Source organism: Spea bombifrons, chromosome 4 (genome assembly GCF_027358695.1).
Source record: "Spea bombifrons isolate aSpeBom1 chromosome 4, aSpeBom1.2.pri, whole genome shotgun sequence".
NCBI lineage: Eukaryota > Metazoa > Chordata > Amphibia > Anura > Pelobatidae > Spea > Spea bombifrons.
This window is the reverse complement of record NC_071090.1, coordinates 102,708,803-102,731,103: the sequence shown is the minus strand read 5'-3', so window position 1 is coordinate 102,731,103 and position 22,301 is coordinate 102,708,803. Positions and strand designations below refer to the sequence as shown.

The 22,301-nt window shown below is 42.2% G+C and overlaps 2 protein-coding genes across 2 annotated transcripts; both read left to right on the top strand.

Moving 5' to 3' along the window:
* The first annotated feature begins 982 nt into the window (after positions 1-982).
* Positions 983-5,004, top strand: PGLYRP2 (peptidoglycan recognition protein 2). The gene is given in 5 exon segments (XM_053463540.1): positions 983-998; positions 1,944-2,022; positions 2,478-3,377; positions 3,882-4,092; positions 4,701-5,004. Coding segments are annotated over 4 exon segments (1,482 nt in total). The 5' UTR covers positions 983-998; positions 1,944-1,955.
* A 950-nt stretch (positions 5,005-5,954) lies between these two features.
* On the top strand, positions 5,955-22,136 carry RASAL3 (RAS protein activator like 3). The gene is made up of 18 exons (XM_053463539.1): positions 5,955-6,437; positions 8,948-9,057; positions 9,396-9,474; positions 9,981-10,033; positions 10,689-10,762; positions 11,838-11,958; positions 13,303-13,401; positions 14,768-15,292; positions 15,375-15,519; positions 15,883-16,027; positions 16,329-16,565; positions 17,047-17,248; positions 17,448-17,551; positions 17,941-18,214; positions 18,338-18,454; positions 18,630-18,817; positions 20,769-20,844; positions 21,733-22,136. Exons 1-18 carry the CDS (start codon positions 6,131-6,133, stop codon positions 21,877-21,879), a joined length of 3,003 nt encoding a protein of 1,000 aa, XP_053319514.1. The 5' UTR covers positions 5,955-6,130; the 3' UTR covers positions 21,880-22,136.
* Positions 22,137-22,301: the final 165 nt, after the last annotated feature.

Sequence of the window (22,301 nt, the reverse complement as noted above, 5' to 3'; positions counted from 1 at the left end):
ATGTCGCAAACGCTCAGTGGGCTGCTGGCCAACAGCACCACTCACCCGATCTGCTGCGTGTGATAGCGTATGGAAATGTGCACGTATAGCATCAGGTGGCAGCTGGCCTTAAAGTGCTAGAGTAACTGGACTGCTTCAGCGACCTGTTCAAAACTCTTTAGTTATAGATATGGCGTATTGTTAGGTTCTGGCTTTAGCCAGGTATATATTGAAGCCCCATGGAGAGTTCAAGAAGGCCAAGCTATTGTCATATTGTGTTTGTAAAGTGAGTCATGCTGTTTACTGATGTTGTCCTTTAATTGTGTGGTTAATCTAATTAAGTGTGTTAAAGTTATATTTATCTGAACTTGATCCCTTTGTATTGTAATATGTGGAGCCAGGCACAATTCCTCCTATTGTATTTTAAATGTCTAATTGTGTGCTGTGTTCCAATCTGATTCTCTTTTCTAGTAAATATCTGTGCTGTTTCACAAATCACAAAGCGAGTTCATGCTTAATTCTAACACTGGTTTTGTCTAGTGATTTAGAGCACCTCACGATATAGTTCGGCACAAATTACTAATAGGGCATGACATGCGGACCGAGTAAGAAGAAGTTTCTTCTTCTTCCAGGCCAAGTTCCACCTACCCACTTCTTATAGATAGTAAGCTCACAAGAGCAGAACCCTGCTCACATTCTGTATTAGTATGTATCATATGTGTTCACGTTATTTTTAATTGTGTATGTTATAATAGGGCTATGCTATTATACAGCATAATCTACACAGTAAGTGCTTGTCTGCAGAAATGCAAAAGACCAAAGTACGTCTAAAATACAAACAGTACCGTTTGATAACTGCGAGTGACCTATGAGCTCTTATGTCAAAACCCAATATTAGCTTCCTAATTGCTTTCCCTTTGAGGACACGCAGTTCTCATTTAGGAGCTGGGGAAGGTCGTCCACAGACGGTAAGGTCGTCCTAGCCTGTGCATTACAGCTGCACTCATGTTTATTTGGAGGTAAAAGGTAACTATTTTGTTTGATATTAGCATAGAACATAGATTTGGCACTGCTATATGACCTAAGTAAATCCAATTTTTAAAATGAAATCTGCGGACATTCTTTAATGTTTTATTTAGAATCCGGATGGATCCTAAGAAGGAATGAACAGCCACCATACACTGTATTTGGTGGGCTCAAATGCGTGATTGATGAATATAACTGGAACTTTCCAGGTTTGACCTGGAGTCTCAGGGTGAAGTGCTGCTTCCCTAGGTCTCCTGTTCAGCTTCTTCTTTCTCCGGACAGGGAGCGTTGTGTGGCCACGCCTACTCCGCTGCCCATTTCCCATTCACTTTCCTGTTATCCACGCCCACATACCCGCACGCAAAAGGCAGTCTGGGCTAGCCCCGCCCCCATGTGCAGCAAGCCCCACCTACACATGAAGCCCAAAAGACACAGAGCTCAGGAAACTCTCGGATATGGCTGGTGGGAAGTTTTAGAATGTTATAGACTATGGATGATACATTTAATGGTATTTAAAGCGAAAATCAGGGCCAGCTGTCCCATTCATGGGACTGGATACGCAAATATAGGCAAACTAGGCCTATGCCTAGATCGCTGACCTGGTAGGGGTTGATGCCATGTGGTTCTTTCCTATGTAAAGAGACAAGCACATGCATGCAAAGACTTCCATTGATGTCACGGCTCCCCGGAATAGTCAGGGAAGATCAGAGGATTCTCCCCAACCGACCCACGATCCACAATTCACACAAAAGAGGGACAGTGGGGCAGAGTGGCACGACGGTGCCCGAAAATCGTGTCTCTCTCAAATACACATTACAGCTTTGATGCCTTAAGTAACAGGTTGGACTGGATTAAGTGCATTCTAGGATAAGGAAGTATAAGGATAATATACCAGCCCTCCCCCACATCCCTCACAAGAGTGTTTTTGTTTACCGCAGAGCAACTTAAAGATGGTCGGCTGGCATCTCATCTACGTTTTTATGTTCTCTCTTTGTCTGTCTGCAGACCTTGGTAATAGTAAGTAACCATGTGTTCTAATATTTATATTATTATCATCTGAGTTATATGGCACCGTCATATTCTGCAGCGCTGTATAATGGCTCTGTTCAAAGGAACTTACAATCAAGAAGACTATATGATCAAATGACCAAAGAGGGGAACTTTTGTTTTAGGTGGGGTTATGGATTTGGCTGGAGACGGAGCTTTACCAAGATGTTTTATTCAATGACTTTGCAGCTTATTGATAGCTATATATGTAGCTCTCCTATAGAATGACTGCCCCTCCTATAGCAGGACCCTTTGCAGAAAAAATAAACAGTTGTGGGGTGTAGAACATAATATTATTTACCAATTGTATCATTGTTACTCGTTGTTCCTTTGTGTTCCTTCCAGTCCATTTTCTCTTAGTTATTTCTGTAACATTCTTCATCAGTCATTAACTCTGATTTAAAAAAAAACTTTTTCCCCCACAGCCAAGGTTGTGATGAAGATGGACACCTTTCTTGCCCTTGTCCAGGACATAGAATTAAGCTTAACAGAATCTTCAGCTCTGGCCGTGGCTAAGCTTCTGCTCCACGTTGTCACCCCTCCATTCCGCTCAGAGGTTCTATCGGACAGACAAGCCGCTCTCGCCCATGTCCTGCTAGCTCACAAGATTGTGGAGTCAAATGAAACGGGCTGGCATGAGCTAGGAGTAGTATTGGCCCCTGATGGTAGCACCGTGGCACTGAGGCCTTTTCTTGGGGCAGTGGTTAGCGGTTGGAGTGATGACTTCCTATGTGAGAAAGTGGAATCTGCAATCAAGAATGAGGAATCTGGGCACACAGTTACTGAAACACGGGCAAATAATGTTTGTGCCCAGTGGTCAAGTTCTCGCTATCAGCAAGGAATAAGCTCAGTGTCAGACCACAAGGACCACCCTGCCACATTAGCCACTTCATTAGGAGTGGCCTTCCTTGCTTCTGGAGTTGCCCTTGAACAACCGCTAGAACTGATTGATGGTTGCTGGGACTCCTTGTCTTCTCCCTGTTCTTTCCAGCTTCAAGCCGTTGCCGAAAGAGGTCTGACACTTGCCTATCTCAACGGTGCCGTGGACGGTACCTAACTTGGGAAAAGTTTAAGAAATGAATCAAAGGGCCTGCATTTGAGTGCCCTCATTCAGCAATTTTACTGGGGGAAGCCTGCCAAAAGTGCTTTTAGAAGGCAAGAATTTCAAAGCCTGATCCAAGAAGACAATATGGAAGCGGCAATACGTAGAGCGGTTTATTGCTTCGGGAAGTCCAGGGCAGGCTGCAGCCTACACAGTATAACAGATGATCAGCTTGACAAAGTTGCTGCTACAGCAGCGAGGGAATTTGAGCAACATTATCTAGGTAACTATCACCAGAAGTAGGGGGTTCAGTAGTGGAGAAAAGCAGCATTTGCAATGTTCAAATATTATTAAATTATACCAGAGTCAGCTCCAAATTGTCTTCTCATTCACCTTCATATTGGTCTCAGAATCTTGAACCTCAGACGTGATCTCTGGGTACGTCTGGATTCCAACCACGAAGGAACTTTATCTGTATCTAGAAATAAATCCTAGAGAACAGTCTCTGCCAAGCCCCCTATTCTCCGTCCTAGAATTCCTAGTGATTAAGTTCATGTTGTAGCCCGGATATTAAAGATTATAAAGTTATATCTGGCTGTTGTTACCACCCTTGACAACAAGAGCTTTTAGGACTACAATATTGGCTATTTTAAATAAATTCAGGTCCTGGGAGTATGCAGTATTTTATGTGTTCTCTCTTCCTCTACTAATTTATATTTGATAGCACCTAACTCATCCTCCAGTTTTTTTTCGTTTGGTATTTTGTTATAATGTGTTCTCTTTACAGAATGTCCTGCAATAATACCTCGTTGTATGTGGGAGGCCAAGCCATATAAAGGGACCCCCACGTTCCTGAAACTCCCTCTTGCTCAAATCTACATCCATCATACCTACACACCCTCACAGCCATGTACCTCCTTCGAGGACTGTTGTGCTGATATGCGAAGCATGCAGGACTTTCATCAGCAGGACAGAGGCTGGGATGACATTGGGTACAGGTAGGAAACTGAAGTACTCGTTAAGACTAGATGCTGGAAAACGATATGTGAACTACATACTGTTTGATCTGTTCCTGAGTGCCCACCCCACTATACGGGTCGCTTGTCTAGAATGGTCAAAGCCCAGCCAAGCTTCGTTATGGTCCTGTCTACACATACTTGAGAGGACTACTGTTCACTCTTCATAAAGAGGTACCAGTCCGTCCTCGCTGCTGAGGCCATAGGAAGGCATAAGAGATTATTTGAGTTCCCAAAAGCAGCCCTGCCTTCACACTTTTAAAAAAAAATGTTTTACCAATATCATTGTCTTTACTTCATTTTTTGCCATAAGAAAAGGAAATAATGTTTTTTTTTATTTAAAAATAAACATATAGGCAGTAAAAAAATAATAATAATGTAGACGAACAAGAACTCATGCCAGCAGAGCCTAGAGCAGCGGTTTTAAACTCTGGTCTTCAAAGCCGAACAGTTCGCGTTTTCAGTCTTCTCTCCAGGATGTTGGCCATTGGTCCAAACGCCTCCATCCAAGGATGTGAAAGGAATGAGATGCAAGTTCCAGAGCCAGGGAGGGAACTTAATACCATTTAATTTGTATTTTTTTTTTTTAGCTTTGTGGTTGGATCAGATGGGTACCTATATGAGGGAAGAGGCTGGCTCTGGGTTGGAGCCCACACTAAGGGCCATAATTCCGTTGGTTATGGGGTGAGCTTCATTGGAAACTTTACCAGTTTACTGCCTGAGGAAAGAATACTGAGTTTGGTGAGGGATCGCTTCCTACAGTGCGCAGTCAGTTCTGGATACGTCTCCTCCAACTACACAGTGTGGGGTCACCGGCAACTGGTGGACACCTCTTGTCCAGGAGATTTCTTGTACAACGAGATCAAGAGCTGGAAGAACTTTAAGGTAACTTAAGCCATTGGCCATAGTTCTGCGTTACGAGTCAACTGTACCTTGGTGTGACCATCTCCAATTAGGTTTAGGGGCTAAAATAAAGGACCCATGAAGCAAGCTATGAATGCTAAGGCATTCCAAGTGGGCATTCACACACCGTCAGTGTATTCTACCCGAGCGTCATGGTTGAACCCATAAGTCTAGTTCCCAAGCCGGCTAGGTAGCCAATGGGGAAAGCAAGGAAAAGGTTATAGCATCCGTGCAAACTAGGCACTGGGATTCTGCAGGAGCTTAAATATTACTGAATATTACAGATTTAATATAATGAATTAAATCTAACATAAAAAGGTGACATGCATGTTCCTGCAAGCATACGTTTTATTTAGTGCATACTGAGAAGTAAAAACTACATATAACTCCCCTTCCAATGAAAGAGACAGTGGCCCCATAGGGATAAACCTCAATGAAGCCCCTGTATGTGTGCTCCTGAATAGAAGTAGTATTGGCTATACGTGTAAGATGGGGATGTTCAATGTACAGTAACTGTGTAAGATAATATATACAGAGTATACCTATTATTACAAGCGTGAGATACATACTACTAAGTATAACTGGATTATCATATATCATATATATGCTATATAGAATGTATTTTTTCTTTCTAGGGAACATGAAGAGTTTTCCATCTGCCCTGTACCAGCCTCTGTCTTGTCCAATAAAGTTTGGTTTGGAGTTTTTGTTGTCGTTCTTCAATTTAGTTTTTGGGTTATCACAAAATTGCATGACAATGCTCGTCGCCTGCCATTGGCCCTGTGTGTAGCTCTCTGAGGTTGTCAGAGCAAACTGCAAACCTCATATTTCCTGTTTGAGAAAGAGAGGTTCGGTGGAAGAGACAAGATAGACAGACAGCGAAAGAAGGGGGAGAAAAAAATTGGGTAAATAGAGAAAAGACTGGCAGGAAGAGACAGACAAGCAGACCAGGCGAGTGTGCGGTGGAGAGAGGTCGGAGAAGCAAGCGTTTTGAAGGTTCATACATACACAGGAGTGGTAGGAGGCTGAAGGACCAGAGAAAAAGCAAAAACAGCTTATAAAAGGACTGAAAAGACATCTATTGGGGACAGAAGACCGAGAAGTAATCATTAGTGTAATGGAGGAACCCTGTGAAATCACTGAAGCTCCAGACACTTCTCCACCAGAGCAACCCACCATTGGCTCTTACCAATGGAAGATAGACGGGCGAAAGCGCGGTGTTTGGGGTCGATTGAAAGGATGGAGGCATTCACAAACTTCACAGGTCAAGGATTCCCGGGGACCACGTAAAAGGTTCTCCCTATTTAAGAAGAAAAGAGATGCAGCAGAGCCCCGAACCAACAGCTTTGTTCATTATTTGCACTCTGTTACACAGAAGCTAGAAAGAAAGAAGGAGACCTGTCAACAGCCAGAGACGGTGGAGGGTGAGTAATTAGGGTATGAAGGGACCTCTCCTTTCTCAGTCCCTTACTAAAATATTCCGCACGGTCAGTACCCATCATATACCATCATACACTTCAGCACGGCATTTTAGTCTTGGTACTATAACCCTACAACTAACACCACTTATGACTTACTAAAACTAAGCCAATTTGGTGAAGGTGGTAGCTTTTGTTGCTAACAGTTATCTTCTTCGGGCATGTTATATTACGATATTATTATATGTCTGAAGAACAAAACTAAGTAGACTTGAAAGCTTGCAACCTTATGCAATGTAGTTACCCAAAAGAGGTATCATCTTTATCAATCTTGACTGTTGCTATAGAAACCTTTATATATGTGTTCATCGTCTGATTTGATGCTTTTCACAATACTAGATCACAGCTTGAACACAGGTGGAAAAACGTCCTTGCCTCCTGATAACCATCCTTGATTTTCTCAATAGAATCTTTGTGATGGGCTATTAAAGGTTTAATATTTTTTAGAATGTCCCCCGCTTGTGATCTATATTATGAGGTCATAGCGAGAACAGGCAGAGGCTTTGTGAGCCATGATGCCATCCTGCTTGTAAGAAGGGCAGACGCTGTTTGAGACACTGCACGCCTCTTTCCTTGCTGTAACGATGTGGTTTTATTAAACGGAAATATTAACTTGTTTCCTGTTTTAAACATGGTTTTGGTACATGCAGGATATATTATACAGTATATAAGTATATAAAAAAAGGAATTTTCCTTTGCTTTCTATAAGCAAGCGTGCTCCGACTTATCTATTCATTATGATTGGCCAAACCTGGGTCAATGGGTGACTTTATACATGATACAGGGCCAGCCATGCTTTACCTGCAGCAGAAGCTCCCTCTAGTTGGACCTTCATAATGTATAGCGAATAACTCTACTGTAAACTCTCACGTCAACTCTACGTTTAGTTAATAGACCCCTTTCTAATTGGGGTGACACGTTGATAGCTCATCAGAAAGATTATTGTGGTGACTCATCAACCGTGGTTTTAATAATGGCCCTAAAAACAGGAAGGAAAGATGTTCTGACCTACTATCAGCTGTATACAGATTGATACCCATGAGATAAGCACCCGTTGGAATGTTTCTATATCATTAAATCAGAGGAGAATATGAAGTCCGCTTCAGACTGTGTGACCCTGAGATTCTGCCCCTCCTGTTAAGTGCAAATATAAAAATATGATTAAATCACTGCCGTATATCCTCCCAACAAAGTCGTATAGCATCAGTGCCCGATTTGGCACTTTAGGTGCATGCCTATGAGCCCTTGGTGCTTTATCGGAGGATCCGGCCACATCGGATCTACAGTCGCAGCTTGCCCAAAGTGTAAGAAGTGGAGCCACACACCTGGCACGAAAGCCGATCTTGTGCGTGTTTTTATCAGGGAGTACTCTAGAACGTTAATCCAGCACCGTTGAGCACACTCACAAGTGTCCCCCTTTATCCTGCTGATGTCCCTCTTTCCTAGTAGCCCGGAATGTTTGCTGGATAGGAATGTTCTATATTCCTAAAAGTAACAATAACGCGCACGCAATGGGTTTATAAAACAATTGTGTCATTACCAATAAGTCACAAGGTCACCTAAAAAGTCTCGGTAAAACTCACCCCTAACCATAGCTCTAGTGCAACCCCTAGAACTTTGGAGAGTTGCAATGTTAGGAGGTATGGTATAGAAGGTTGGCACTTGTGGAGTTGCTGATCTCAATGTTGATAATAACATTCGTATAGATAGATATAGATAGATACAAAAAACAAAAACTGTCTGCGCTTCTCACCCTAATAAAGTTGGCAACAAATATATAAACATAATATAAATGAGAAGTTTTGGTTATATGAATTGGCCAAAGCATAATTAAGCTCACCCGCCACGTCAAGGCACACTCTCAATAGGGTGAGAACCTACTCTCACCTCCTACGTAGTGGGCACACAAAGCAGTTTATACTGCTACCAAAACCTTATTAATGTGTTGGGGGAGGTGCAATTAAACCTCCTCCCCATTAACCCCTGGACAGCAAGCTGCAACCAGACTGATGAGGAGCCAACAACCTCAAATATGTGCAAACAGGGAAAAGAAAAAATGTCGGTGCGCTAAGCTAGTCACAGGCTCAAATAATACAAATGTGTAATACGAGGCCTACCAAACAGGTGTAAGCATGCTGCAAAAACAGTGTATTGGCTGTACAATGTATACAAAAAACAAAAACTGTCTGCGCTTCTTACCCTAATAAAGTTATATATATATATAGATATAGATAGATATTTGCTTATCGTGGCTTCCAGTACAAATAATAGTAGACTGAGTTGTCTTTTGATTTCAATGTGGACTCACAAACAGCTTTTGAGTTGCGACATATAGACAGCCTTAGGGGTATTTGATGAAGGGCAAAACTCCGACCTTAAATGAATGCACACGCTTTTTATATTTCTGTAATAAACGTCTGCGCTGCCGTATGAATACATTACTTCCATTCTACTAGATTCCCCCCAGTCCTCGGTTCATCAGCATACTCCGGACTTACCCGTGTGGGACGTGTCAAACTTCTCCTTGGTGGACGGATGTCTAATGCTCACAAGAGGAGAGGAACAGGTAAGAGCCGTGTTAGGTGCACGATGGGCATGGGAAATATATCACGTCATATGTTATAAGGACTACAGTATATGTAGATTTGCTGAAGGGAGAGGTATAAGGGGGGCACAGGCTTTAAGTCTGTACTGGACCCCAGGATTTCTGAGGGCGGTCTTGCCTATTGCTGAGACGCAACAATGAACGATAATGCTTCTTGATGTCCTAGAGATCTCATTCTTTCGACGCGAAGGAGACTTTCAAGATTTTGATATGTTTTTAGCTGATGTTTTTTGGTTGTTGAGAAGATAAGTGAGCCGTATTCCTCAAAGAACACAAGACAGATCCTCTGCTTCTTTCAGGATGCTTTCAGCATCAGGAGCCGGGCAGGCAGCTGTGTGTTGAGCAATGGGGCGGCTCAACTTGGCCAAGCGGAAGCAGGTAAGTGACACTTAACACACTAAGGAAGGACATTGTGGCTCGAAAATATGTAAGAAAAAGTCCTTTTAGAAGCTTGGCGTGGTTTGGAATAAAAAATGTTAGTCGAAAAAGATGCTTTATTTATTACGGTCTAGCAGATGTGTTATAAGGAGGAATCTTACGTTTTTACCACTTCCTTCCTGCAAGAAATAGCTGATACTAGAATTCTTTATCTACTTCTAGAATTGTGACGATTTGTATCTGTTTCCTTTAGAAACACATACCTATACGATAATGGGGAGATATACTGTAGTCATAACCCATAGAAATGCATAATCAACACTCTTTCATAGAAAAAAATGGCTTGAGAAAAGGAAGGTATTTGAGAAAAAAAATTAACAATCTGTGGCTTTGTTTTGTTCTTTATTTCTCGAATTTTACCATTATAAATTTATACATCAAAATTTCGATAACTTTATAACGCTTGGAATTCTTTAAATTCTGAATTAGGTTTGGTTTAATTGCAGACACTTCCACTGATGGACACTTGGATTCAAAAAATCAGTTTAATAATGTCAAGGTAAGTACATGTTTTTTTTTTATATTCATTATTTACATCATGCTTGCATGAATGTCGTTCTTGTATGAGGAGCTCTGGTCCAAACACGCTGCTTTTCCCAAGTTCCATTGGGTTGCTCTTTTTTTCCCCTCAAATTTTTGCTGTCACTTTTCTCAGATCCTACATTTTATAGTTCCATTCGCTAAATAAATATTGCATTGCGTTTAAATTTCGTTTTTGGTCAATTGTTTTTTTGACAACGGATTTCGTTTCTTGCCCTTTCGCTTCAGACGAAATGGTTTTAATTCCTGAATGAAATTCATTCTCACACACTCTCATTCATTCTCTCACACCCTCTCTCAATGTCTCCCTAATGTCTCCAACAACTGCCTTCATTTCAATGTAACATTGGCTTGGTCAGTAATGATCCAGCTATTTCCACTTCTAAGTGGACCTTTATCATACTATAATACAGGTGCAATACCGGTCACATGGGATATGGTTTGGTTGCCAATTAGAAAATCTTCAGTCAACCATTAAAATGTGACCAAGACCCAATTTGCTTTTTGGGGGATCGGGCTGTCGATGGATAAAGAAGTGACATGGTCAGAAACTCTGCCTCATAAAACACATTTGTAAATAACTCTAAATGCTAATTCTTTAATGATCCTCTCAGGGTTTGATTCTGAAGAGGAAAAAAAAGAAGAACAGAAATAAAACAAGTACTTCATCATTACAACAAGAGGAGAGGTAACTAAGCCGCACGTTGTATTGCAGTCTAAGGATTTCAGAGTTTACAAAGGGGGTCTTTACATTCTACCCTAAGGCTACAAGTATCCCAATAGGTCCTCAAGGACAGTCCTATCATCCCAAAGCCAGTGATGTCATAAATAGAACCCCTGCTTGAATACAGGTGATCCCATTAAGAACACAAAGATATAGTAGGTATACTTATTTGTTACACAGAATCTGCACCATGAGCCGTTAAAGTGTTTATATTTTTAAGAGTTTCAGCATCAGCTCATTTACAAAGTATCAAGATATGGACATGTACACCAAAAGAACCCACACTAGCCATTCAAATATAACGCCAACATGGTGGACACTTTACCTTCAGTAGTCAACAGTTTTGTCATTTTCTACATAGTCACTCAGCACTCAGCCTCTTGGTGCTCTGTAGAGTATTTCTCTGTGAAACAATCTGAAGATCCACTTGGCTCCATTCATTACAGCTCGGTCTAACAAGCCAGCAAGTCATTAGCATGTCTTCAACCAGGGGCAGGCTGGTCCAAAGGGGACCATGAGCTGGTCCATATTCTTCAAACAGGGCAAGTCTAGCTTGTAACAGGCCACTCGTAGTAAAGGAGGGGTCCGACTGTGGTGTTATAATGAGTATATTTTAGTAAGAATGTGAGTGTGTGTAGTGGGACTGTTGGTGTGTGCGTGAGAGGGAGTGTAAGTGTGTATGTTGGAGTGATTGTGTATGTGTTAGTGTAAGTATGTGTGCCAAAGCAGATGTTACCAGGGTGCGAGGGGCCAGCGAGGGACAGACCTTGGATTTACCTGTCCACGAGGCCAGAAGGTGCCAGATCTCCCCTGTCTTCATCCTTGACTTTAAGGAATACATCGTTAGGAGGTTGACAGTTCCCTGCAGCTTTACAAAACTGCTTGTTTCAAGAAAGGAATCTGTGAAACAAGCACTGCTTTCTCTATTGATGCTGGTTAAAAGGGGGACATTGCTGTCCACTATTCTGTGTTGTGAAGCACCAACATTCTAAGCTTGTTCCTCTTCATTTACTGTTATTGTGGGTCACTTTTAACACAGAAGTGTGAACGGATCACGGGAATCCCTGAACTGCATCGAAATTTTTGACCTGGCCAACGAGAAGGACGTCATAGTAAGAGCACTACACAGCAGTATCCGGGGGGAACGCTACTGCTTTGAGGTAACGGAACCCCTGTATTCATCACCCGCTCATTTGGCTTGATTTGCTCATACATGTAATTAGGTCCAATTCAGAAACGCACACGTTTTGGCTGCTTTCTGTCAATGGCACATTTCTGTTTCAGAAAAGGTTTAAAATGTATAGATCCAAATAAGTATGTAAGGGAAAAAATCATATATATATATATATAACTCCAAGCTGTGTAAACTTGAAGGGTTATGCCATTTAAGCATATCAGGTGATGTGTATTTGTGTAATGAAGAAGGTTGTGGCCTAGGGAGGTGAACACCCTATGTCAAGGTGTGCATAATTACCAGGCAGCTTCATTTTCTCAAAATAGGCAGAAAAAGAGATTAAGCTGACTCTGAAAGGTCCAAATTTGTAAAAAGTCTTTCAGAGGGATGCAGGACTCTTGAAATTGCCAAGATATTGGAGCGTGATCGCAGAACCATCATTTTGTTGCAAAGAGTCAACAGGGTCGCAAGAAACGCGTTGAGAATAAAAGACGCAAATTAACTGCCAGAGATTTGAGAAGAATCAAACACGAAGCTGCCAGGAAGCCATTATCCCCCAGTGCCGTCATATTCCAGAAGTGCAACCTGGAGTGTCCAGAAGTACGAGGAGCTCAGTGCTCAGAGACATGGCCGCGGTACGGGAGGCTGAAACCCGACCACCACTGGACAAGACGCACCAGTTGACACGCCAAGACTGGGCCAAGAAATATCTGAAGACAGATTTCTCAAAGGTTTTATGGACTGATGAGATGAGAGTGACCCTTGACGAGGGTCAAGAGATCCACTTTGACTCAGATCCCAACAAGGTGGAGGAGGGGTACTGGTACCGCTTACACCAGTGGCCGCTCCTTTTTTGGACATTTTTTTGTCAGGTGGAGTCCGGAAAAAAGGGTAACAACTTAGACATAAATTAGGATTCCAATGCAATCTGCTCAATTGGTACAATGGAAAGCGAAGGAAAATTTGCATGAAATATCGTGCTAAACCAGTGCTAGAAAGTATACCTCTGAATAACTTAAAAAAAAATAAACATTAAGTAATTATAATAACACTAATATATAACACTAGTGATATATGGTTTTTCAGTGCTTTATTTTATTATGATTTTACCTCAGGTAATAGTTTCGTTTTGAACATGAGGAATAGTGGGGAGCTTTTCAATCTCCACTGTAAGTCCAGTTCTACTTGTTCTATTGTGGCCTATGTATAAAAATGGTTCTAATGCAAAGAAAATCCAATTGGCTTTTATGGTAATTACTTCACTTATGAAACATAAGAATAATCCTTATTTTAAAAAATATCCTATATTAGTTTGTTTTTTTCTACTTAGGTGATCACTGCAAACGGAAGTCGCTGCTTTGGTTGTACCTCAGTCCAGGAACGTGATCGTTGGATTGAAAATCTTCGCAGAATTGTCCAACCAGACAAGGTTTGAAGTAGACTTGTGCAAACAGACCAAAAAAACATTTTGACAAATTTTTTCTTCTGTTTTTTGGCACATTTGTTTTCGGACAACGAATTTCGTTTCCTGCCCTTTCGTTTCTGATGAAAGTCTGAGGGCATTTTACATTTTCAAACTAAATTTGTTGTCACTCACCCTCACTTAGTCTTTCACACTCTCTCATACTCTCACTCATGCTCTCTCACACTCTCTTACACTCTCATTTACTCTCTCTCTCTGAATGTCTCTCTGCCTTCTTCACCAACCGCTTCAGTGTCCTTATCACCTTCTTCTCTCAATCTTCTCCTTCTTCTTTCTTCATCCGATGCTCCTTGTGTCTTCTTTCTTCATCGCTTCTCTGTGGACATGGTCTCCCGGTGAACTTTATGGGTGGAGCCTCCGGAATCCCTGTCATTATGTAGTAGTAGGTCACCAGGAGGCCGGAATAACAAAGACAGATTCGCTGAGAAAGAGAAGCATTTTTGCGCCTTTCTTTCTCAGTGAGTCTATCTGCACTATTGTGGCCTCTCTGTGCAGAAGTTCACCAGGAGGCCATGACCACGGAGAAGAAGACAAAGAAAGAAGACACAAGGAGCACCGGATGAAGGAAGAAGACAGAAAATAGAAGAACAACAAGAAGATGCAAGAAAATAAGTGGAGACAGAGGCATGAGAGAGTGAATGAGAGTGTGGGAGAGAGTGAGTGAGAGAAGCACTTTTTCTTTGTTTTCAAAGATTTGTATGCACACATTTCATCCGAATGCACACGTCTAAGTGTTCTAGTAATTGCAAGCAATTCAATAAAAAAAATAAACGCAAGTAACACAAAGCTCATCCCAGGATTTGTTGACAATGTGCAGGATAATTTGAGGGGCAATTTGTTTTTGGTGAAATCATTTTAAAAACATGCACACAAATAACTACTTTTCTCTATCTAACTTCCCAGAAACCCTAAATGTGTCTGGCATCTATTTGCTTGTTTGTTGTTTTCTCTGAAAGCTGAGATATGAGTTAATATCCCGGAGGTCTGTCACTGCACAGAGACCTCAGGGAGAAATGCAAAAGGAATTGTGAAGAAAGCAATCTGAATTTCAAATCTGTGGGCCGACTCGTTCTCCCTGATTTTATAGTTCCACTGGAGACCACTGCAAGCTTTTTCTGGCATCTATAGAATATTCTTCACTGATCTTGTTCTAACTTTAGAATTCTTTAGAATCTAATAACTTTAGAATGTAGAATTCACTAATTCTAGCCTATAGAATCACGTTCTATGGTCATGTTGAAGCCTCTTCTAATTTTCTATAAACCTGAATGTATAAGTCTTTTTTTTGTAATTTACACTTTGACTTTATCAGGATAATTATGAACACGAAGAATGTTCCCTCAGCCTGTGGATCCATGAAGCAAAGGGCCTCTCTCACTCAGGTCCTGCTTCTCGTTCCCGTTATTTCTGCGAGGTCCACCTGGATGGCGCTTTGTATGGACGTACCTCAAGCAAGACAGCCGAGTCTGGGGTGGTATTCTGGAGCGAAAGCTTTAACTTGAGAGATCTGCCCTCTGCCCGAGGTCATGTGGCTATTCACCTTCTTCGGGAAGGGAAGGAGGCTACCGGGGTAGGCACTGTAACACTGGCACTGGAAGGAATGAAGGATGGTGTGGAAAGATGGGTTCCACTAGGAGGAGAGCTGACATTGAGACTAAGGGGCAGATACAGGAGGCTCCGTGTTCTACCTATGGTGCAGTACAAAGAGTTTGCAGAGTATCTCACCTGGAGGTATCTCTTGTTTAGCAAAGCGATGGAGCCAATTCTGAGTGCTCGCGAAAAGGAAGAGCTGGGAAGGTCATTGGTCTATGTCCTGCAGAGCACCGGTCAAGCCAAGGTCAGATGTTAATGTGTGTTGCTCTAGCCGATTCCACCACTTTGTCTGGTACTGTTTTCATTTTGCATCACTGTGTCCTTAGGAGTTTCTGGTGGAGCTTGGGGTGGCAGAGATCTCTCGTTATGATGTCCAAGACTCATTAATATTCCGAGAAAACACTATTCTCACCAAAGCTATTGAGGAGTACATGAAGATGGTGGGACAGACTTATCTCCTGGAGACGTTGGGTGAGGAATAGAAATTTGTTTGCTTTGGGAGGAATTTGGATTTGCTTTCTATAATATCAAACACCAGCGTGAGCGTTAGACCATTTTATTTGTGCTATGCTCGACCTTAATACTGGGACCACATCTGGTACAGCAATAGTGAGAGGAGTTATGGGGGTTATTGACATTATGTGCATTAGTAAACTGGACATTAATGTCTAAATATATATCTGTCATTGAATAAAATTGATAGAAGATTTGTGAGATTTTGTGAACTGATACCTGCTATTTAAATATATATATTTTTTAAACGCAACCATTCTATGGGTTTTGCAAACAAATTGTAACCAAAAAAAAACCAACGTTCTTTTTGTCTTTTTTTAGGTCCGTTTGTAACACGACTCTATGCCTCGGAGGACAGCCATGAAGTTGACCCATTGCGTTGCTCTCCAGAAGACTTAAGTGAGAACAGGAGTCATCTGTGGAGTAGCTGTGAAGAAGCTTTACAAAGTATCTTGCAGTCTCAGAGGTGAGATTTCCTTCTGCTACAGAAGTTTGCAGAAAATAATAGCGAGACACATGGAAAAGTATATGAAAGTACATCATCCATTGGTAGTTCCTACTTCTCTCTCTTACTCTCTGTTACTATGACTTTTTTGCTCCAGGTGCCTCTCTTTCTCATACTCCTGTCTCGTTCCGTCGAGTCCTCTCGTGCTCTTCAGGCGTCTTTTAGGGACCGTCTCTTTTGGACAATGACAGTTTCATTCTGTTTTCACTTTTTTCTCATACTTCTCTCCATCTTCTAAACCTTCTTTTTTTACACCTTGCAGATCATTTCCACCTGAGCTCTTGGCCGTCTTTTCTGCCTGGCAGGACAAAGTTGCCCAAAGAGGTAGACCCGAATTGGGATCCCGATTGGTCAGCGCCTGCCTCTTTCTTCGTTTCATTTGCCCGGCTATTCTCTCCCCGAGATTATTTAATCTCTCTCCGGAACATCCGCACCCTCTTGCAGCTCGAGCACTGACTCTGGTGGCCAAGGTCCTACAAAATCTGGCCAACTTTACAAGGTGAAAAATATGGTGCTTTCTTCACCGTTTTCTACCTTTTTCGAGAGACTTGTAAATCCACTTTAAGAGGGTACACTTTCCTTTGAAGCAATATAAAGGGTAGTTTGAATATATCTCACCATAGAAATAATTGGTACCCATTGGCTTGTATAAAAAGTCCCTGAGGAAGCTTTGCCATAACTTTTTAATCCATTATATTGTTTTCATTTGGCATCAAAAAGGGTAGTACAAAGAGGGTAGTAAATAAGAGGAACAACCTCCCAGCAGAAGTGGTAAATGTTCATATAGTGAGGGAATTTAAACATATATATAGGATAAGAATAGGGCTATACTGTTAACACGAGCCCAAGCATCGATCAAGGTTTGGGGATAAAAAAACAACAGACTAGATGAGCTGGATAGTTTCTATCTGTTGGCATATTCTATCTTTTTAAATAACCCTAGCCATTGATCGATTCCATGTATTGACTGAAATCAACAGGTTTGGGGAAAAAGAGGATTACATGGCATTTATGAACGGTTTCCTGGAACAGTACTGGGACCAGATGAATGACTTCCTGCTGACTGTCGCCAATCCAGACAGTGAGGTCTCCGAAGTCAATTATGAAGGCAGTGTGGACTTGGCATATGAGCTTGCGGCTCTACACTCCATGCTTTGTGGGATTTTTACTGATGTCCACCAGGTACAAAACAACCATATATAAATCTATAGCCCTATTACATTATAAAAATCAAGACCGCCATTTTAAGATTAAAAAATATATTTTAATATCTTTGTCCTATATTGGACTTTTCTCTTTGGGTAGATGGAATAGCCAGATCTCTCCCTTGGCCTGTAAAATAGAATCATCTGGTTCTATAATTCTCTTGTATTTTTTTCAGCAAACAAAAGACCAGCTGGAGCCCTTACCAACAATCCTCAAGGCCCTAGCAGAGGGACAACCTGTCCCAGAATGCATCACTCAAGACCCCGTTTTCCACAACAGGTAGAGGATTCTGATTCTTTTTCGGCATTCCATTCAATCACTGGGGTGCACAGTCCACAGCAATCGCTAGTGGTCTTACAGAAAGGTGGTACCTACTACTTCTCCTTCCAATGGCTCGGCTCACGTAGTTACTGAACGTGCCAGGAAGTGAGGACAGCATGCTTACCCAGTGCTGTTGCTGGCAAGGAAGCAGGCTATCAGAGGTAGGCATAGATTGACTGGTCCTTCTTAGAAGAAACCCAAGATGATGGAGCATAGAGCTCAGTACACTTGACCCAGTCACGCATGACTACTACAGCCACCATGTTTTCCAGGTACTATCTACACATGACTAGCTCTAATTTTTATAGGTCATTGTATTTGTATGCTTAAACTTGTTTGTATTGCAGCCAAGAGGATAGAGAGGAACCAGATTTTGTTTCACCAAGAGACATGCGTAACCTCCGCCCCCTTGTGAAGAAGAGCCAATCGTTGAGTAGTTTGATGAAAGAACGCTTGGTTCCGCCCTCGAGGAGCGAAGAGAGAGAAAGGAGAAACAGGCGTCATGTGACCCGCACACAGAGTGTCCCTGCCCAGAGAAGAGAGGGAAAGGAGCGCAGACGTAGAACAGGCGCTGACACAATGGAAGAGGAAGAGCAGGATATCAGTGAGACCACTGCAAAGGTGAGAAAGAAGGAAACTGGAGGCACTCTCGTGTTATCCTCTATATAATCTAGAAATTCCAACTGTATAAGGTATATACCACAACAAACAGACTGTTCCACAGACTCTTTCCTTGTGACACAGAAACTGCCACGAATAAGAGAACCGTCTACTCTCCCAAGGAGGAAGTCTACTGTGCCCTGGTGCAGGAATGAGAACTTAGCCATCCTGGGACAACATAGGGAAGAAACCACCAAACAAGTAAATAAAACTGTGTCCTTAATTTGCACATGGGTGACATAGCTCTTGTGCTTGCCTGCTGAATACAATTATAGATCTCATCCCGTTTCTTTGTCCTGGTACTGGTGTGTGTAAATGAACCTAATCAATACCAGTAATGTACACTCATGACTAAACTGGTTAATGCCCTCCCCAGGAACTGCATCTTCAAGAGATGAGGGGGCAGATAGCAGAGAATCAGGGCAAGCAAAAGGACCTAGAGGGGCAGTTACATGCTTTGGCTGAGCAAGTACAGGCTGTGCTGGGGCAACTGGCAAAAGTGGAAGAGACTCAGAAGACTTTACAGACAGAGCTGGCTGAACAGATGAGCCAAATGCTGAACAGGTTAGTCAAGGATCTCTGTTTATAACAAGGCTTAACCCCGTTGGACTGCTTTGATATGGATGTCAATGCCACATATAGCCACTGGGTGTCTCTAGTAACAAGGACTTTAGGCAGCATTTATACCCTGACTGATGCAATGATCATACTGTCAGCCAAACCACTCTAAAAGTACGAGTCTATGCATTATGAAGGGCAAAAGCAGAGCTAAACTTGCCCTGTATGATGCACAGGGAAGGGCCACCACCTTCTGGCCCAGGGAGCAGGAAAAAGCCAAGGCCTCTTGCCTCGCCAATAAGTCACATACGCACTGGCACACATGTTTACACTCCCACACTTACGCAAACTTGCATACTCACACTAACACATATACACACTCAACCTTTACACATACAAACTCATGCTAGCACACTGCCATTCAAGCACACTTACACATTCATGCTCGCACTACACATTCATGCTAACACACACAGACTTATACATACAACTCTAACATGCATACATACATCCCACTGCGTTCCTGCTCCCCGGGCCGGTCCAAGATTCTTCACGTTCCGACATACTTTGTTATGTGTAGTTAGAAGTTCCCAGAATCCATGTACAAATCACGTCACTGGCCTGCGCATGTAAAGTGCTGCCCCCTGCAGTGTGCAGGTTGTATAAACTCACTAAAGGAATTCTACAATTATACAATCTACACACTACAGGGCAGCATTTTAAATGTGCTGGTTGTAATTTGCAGTAAATAAATAAAACCTTTGCACACAAAAAAATGGGACAGTGATGTGAAAACATAACAAGGTAATAAATAATTATCAGCAACTGTCATTAGTACCCACTTGTTCGCCAAGAAGCCCCTGGGGCCAGATCCTGCCTTCTTGAGTAAGTTTAAGGTGCAATTCTCTAATTAACGCTTATGCAAATACCCCTTTAGTGAATAAACTCTTGTGTTAACCCCTCATTTGGCTGGACCTGCTCTACTGTTCAAGTTGCCGGCCAGCCGTTAATGCTACTGGAATTGCCACTATTAATGAAGCAGCACCTGAGTTTTCACTGTTACCTATTCTTCTATTCTTTAGATATCAATATCCCAATCTGAATGCATCCATATTGTTATAATTGGTCATTAATAAAATTTTAATCCCTAGCAGGAGGGGAGAGCTGATGAGAATTATAGGTGCTGTCCCACTTACACAAAGCATTCATTGCATTCTTTGGCACGCTAAGCCATAGTTACATAGTACATAAGGTTGAAAAAAGACCTAAGTCCATCAAGTTCAACCCTTCTTCCTAATGTAACTCTTATTCCAAAAGAAGGCAAAAAAACCCCTAATTAAGCTACTTCGAATTCTGCCGTCAGGGGGGAAAATTCCTTCTTGACTCCAAACCCCTTTTGAAGGCATCTAATGTATTGGATAACACCACCTCTCTAGGCAGTGAATTCCATACCTTTATTGTCCTTACTGTAAAGAATCGATTCCTTTGTCATCTATGAAATTTCTGCTCTTCCAGTCTCAGAGTGGAAGCCAATAAACTTTAGTAGATCTGTCATTGTCCAAGTCCAACCCAAACACAAAGCAAGCCGTGTCTCTCCCAAAAGAGGGAGAGCTCAGGGAAGCCTCCGCGGGGAACTTCACCGGGTATGTTTAGTACAACATCAACAGAAGACATACACGCTGAGTTTAAAGACGATTTCATCTAGTTTATTGGATGGCAGATTCATTTAACCCACACCCTGATGTAACATTTTTAAGACAAAAGATTCTTCTTTTAGATGAGTTTGGAGTATTTGCAATGACGTCTAATTTAATGGGATGGTCATGCCCAAGTTTTCCAATGGTGGAAGTCAGCAGCGTTTCAGTTGAAATGCTGCAAATTCACAGCTCTGCAGGGCATAGGGGCGCAAGAAAATAGACGTCTCCTTTCAATGACTGCTCTGATGCTTTTATTTCAGGATTGTTGCCTTAGAGGGGAAAGCGACCCAGGAGACGACAGATGGAGAAGATACGCAAAAGCACATTGTGGCTTTGGTGAGATTCTATGCCCTATGAAGTTTATAAGGAAATGTCCAGCTCTTTACCACGCTTGGGGATTTGGATTTGGGTTGGAAGGTGGCAATTTTTCTGCCTCCCCAACCTAGCACCCCCTACTCCCTACTCCCCTCCGGGCAGGACCTCAGGGTCCCTGGTATGCCTTATAATGATAAGGTGGCAAAAGAGATACAAAGTTTATCAGCATACCTCCAAACATTTCATATGGCCAAAGAGAGAGACTTGTTTTAGGGGGCATGGTTCCACTCATAACCAGCAAACATTATGAGCCCCTAGAAAAGAAAGACATTTTGGGGCACTTGGCATGTATGTATCGGGCTACATTGGGACACACAGCATAACTCCGGTAAATCTACTCTGGGATACAGATGCAGCGTAATGCTTATAATGCTGTTACATAGCTACACTATATGGACAAAAGTATTAGGACAACTGGCCATTACACCAACAGGGACAGACCAAGACATTTTGTCATCTATGCTTCCAACTTTGTGGGAGCAGGTTGAATGAGTTTGGGGTGGAAGAACTTGACCGGCGGCACAGAGCCCTGACTTCAACCCCATCAAACACTTTTGGGATGAACTGGAACGTAGGTTGTGAGCCAGGACTTCTCATCCAACATCACTGCCTGACCTCACAAATGCTCTAGTGGATGAATGGGCAAAAATTCCCACAGAAACTCTCCAAAACCCTTCCTAGAAGAGTAGAAGCTGTTATAACTGCAACTTCATATTAATGTCTATGTATTTAGAATGTGATGTCATAGAAGTCCCTGTTGTGTAATGGTCAGTTGTCCCAATACTTTTGTCCATATAGTGTACATAGAGTTAAATGGCTCATTCAAGCATGTATCGCATACCTTGGCAGGAGAAACGCCTTTCTACACTGGAAGAATTGAAGGCGTCCGTGGACTCCGCTGAGACCACACTTCAGGGAGAGACCAAAGAGGAAAACACAACCAGTTCCCCAACACCCTGTTCCCCTTCTCTCCCAGGGAACACGCATGGATCTTAGAAAGTGTCCCAGTACAAAGGATCTCCAACAGTGACTGCATCTCAACAGTGTAGTGCGCGTGGTATCGCTCATTCATGTGACACTTCATTCAAACTCTGCCATAAGAATGTGCGTGTCTGCGATACACATATTACAGATTTGGTCCTTTTACCCACCATTTAGCCAACTGCTTTACCCATAATGATAACGTCAATAGATGCTCTAGATGGGTCACGTTTTGGGAAGAGGGGATAAAATAAAAGAAGGGGGTCCACAAATTTCTTGTTTCTTTATCTTCACTGCTGCGTGGCTGCAATTAGAGGTTGGGGGTGCTTGCTGCCCCCGTTTGCACTTCTTAAAACAATAACTGTACCGTTCTTCTATAAAACGTGTGCATTAAGTGTGCTTAATAAACATTTATATAAATACATATATGGATAAAA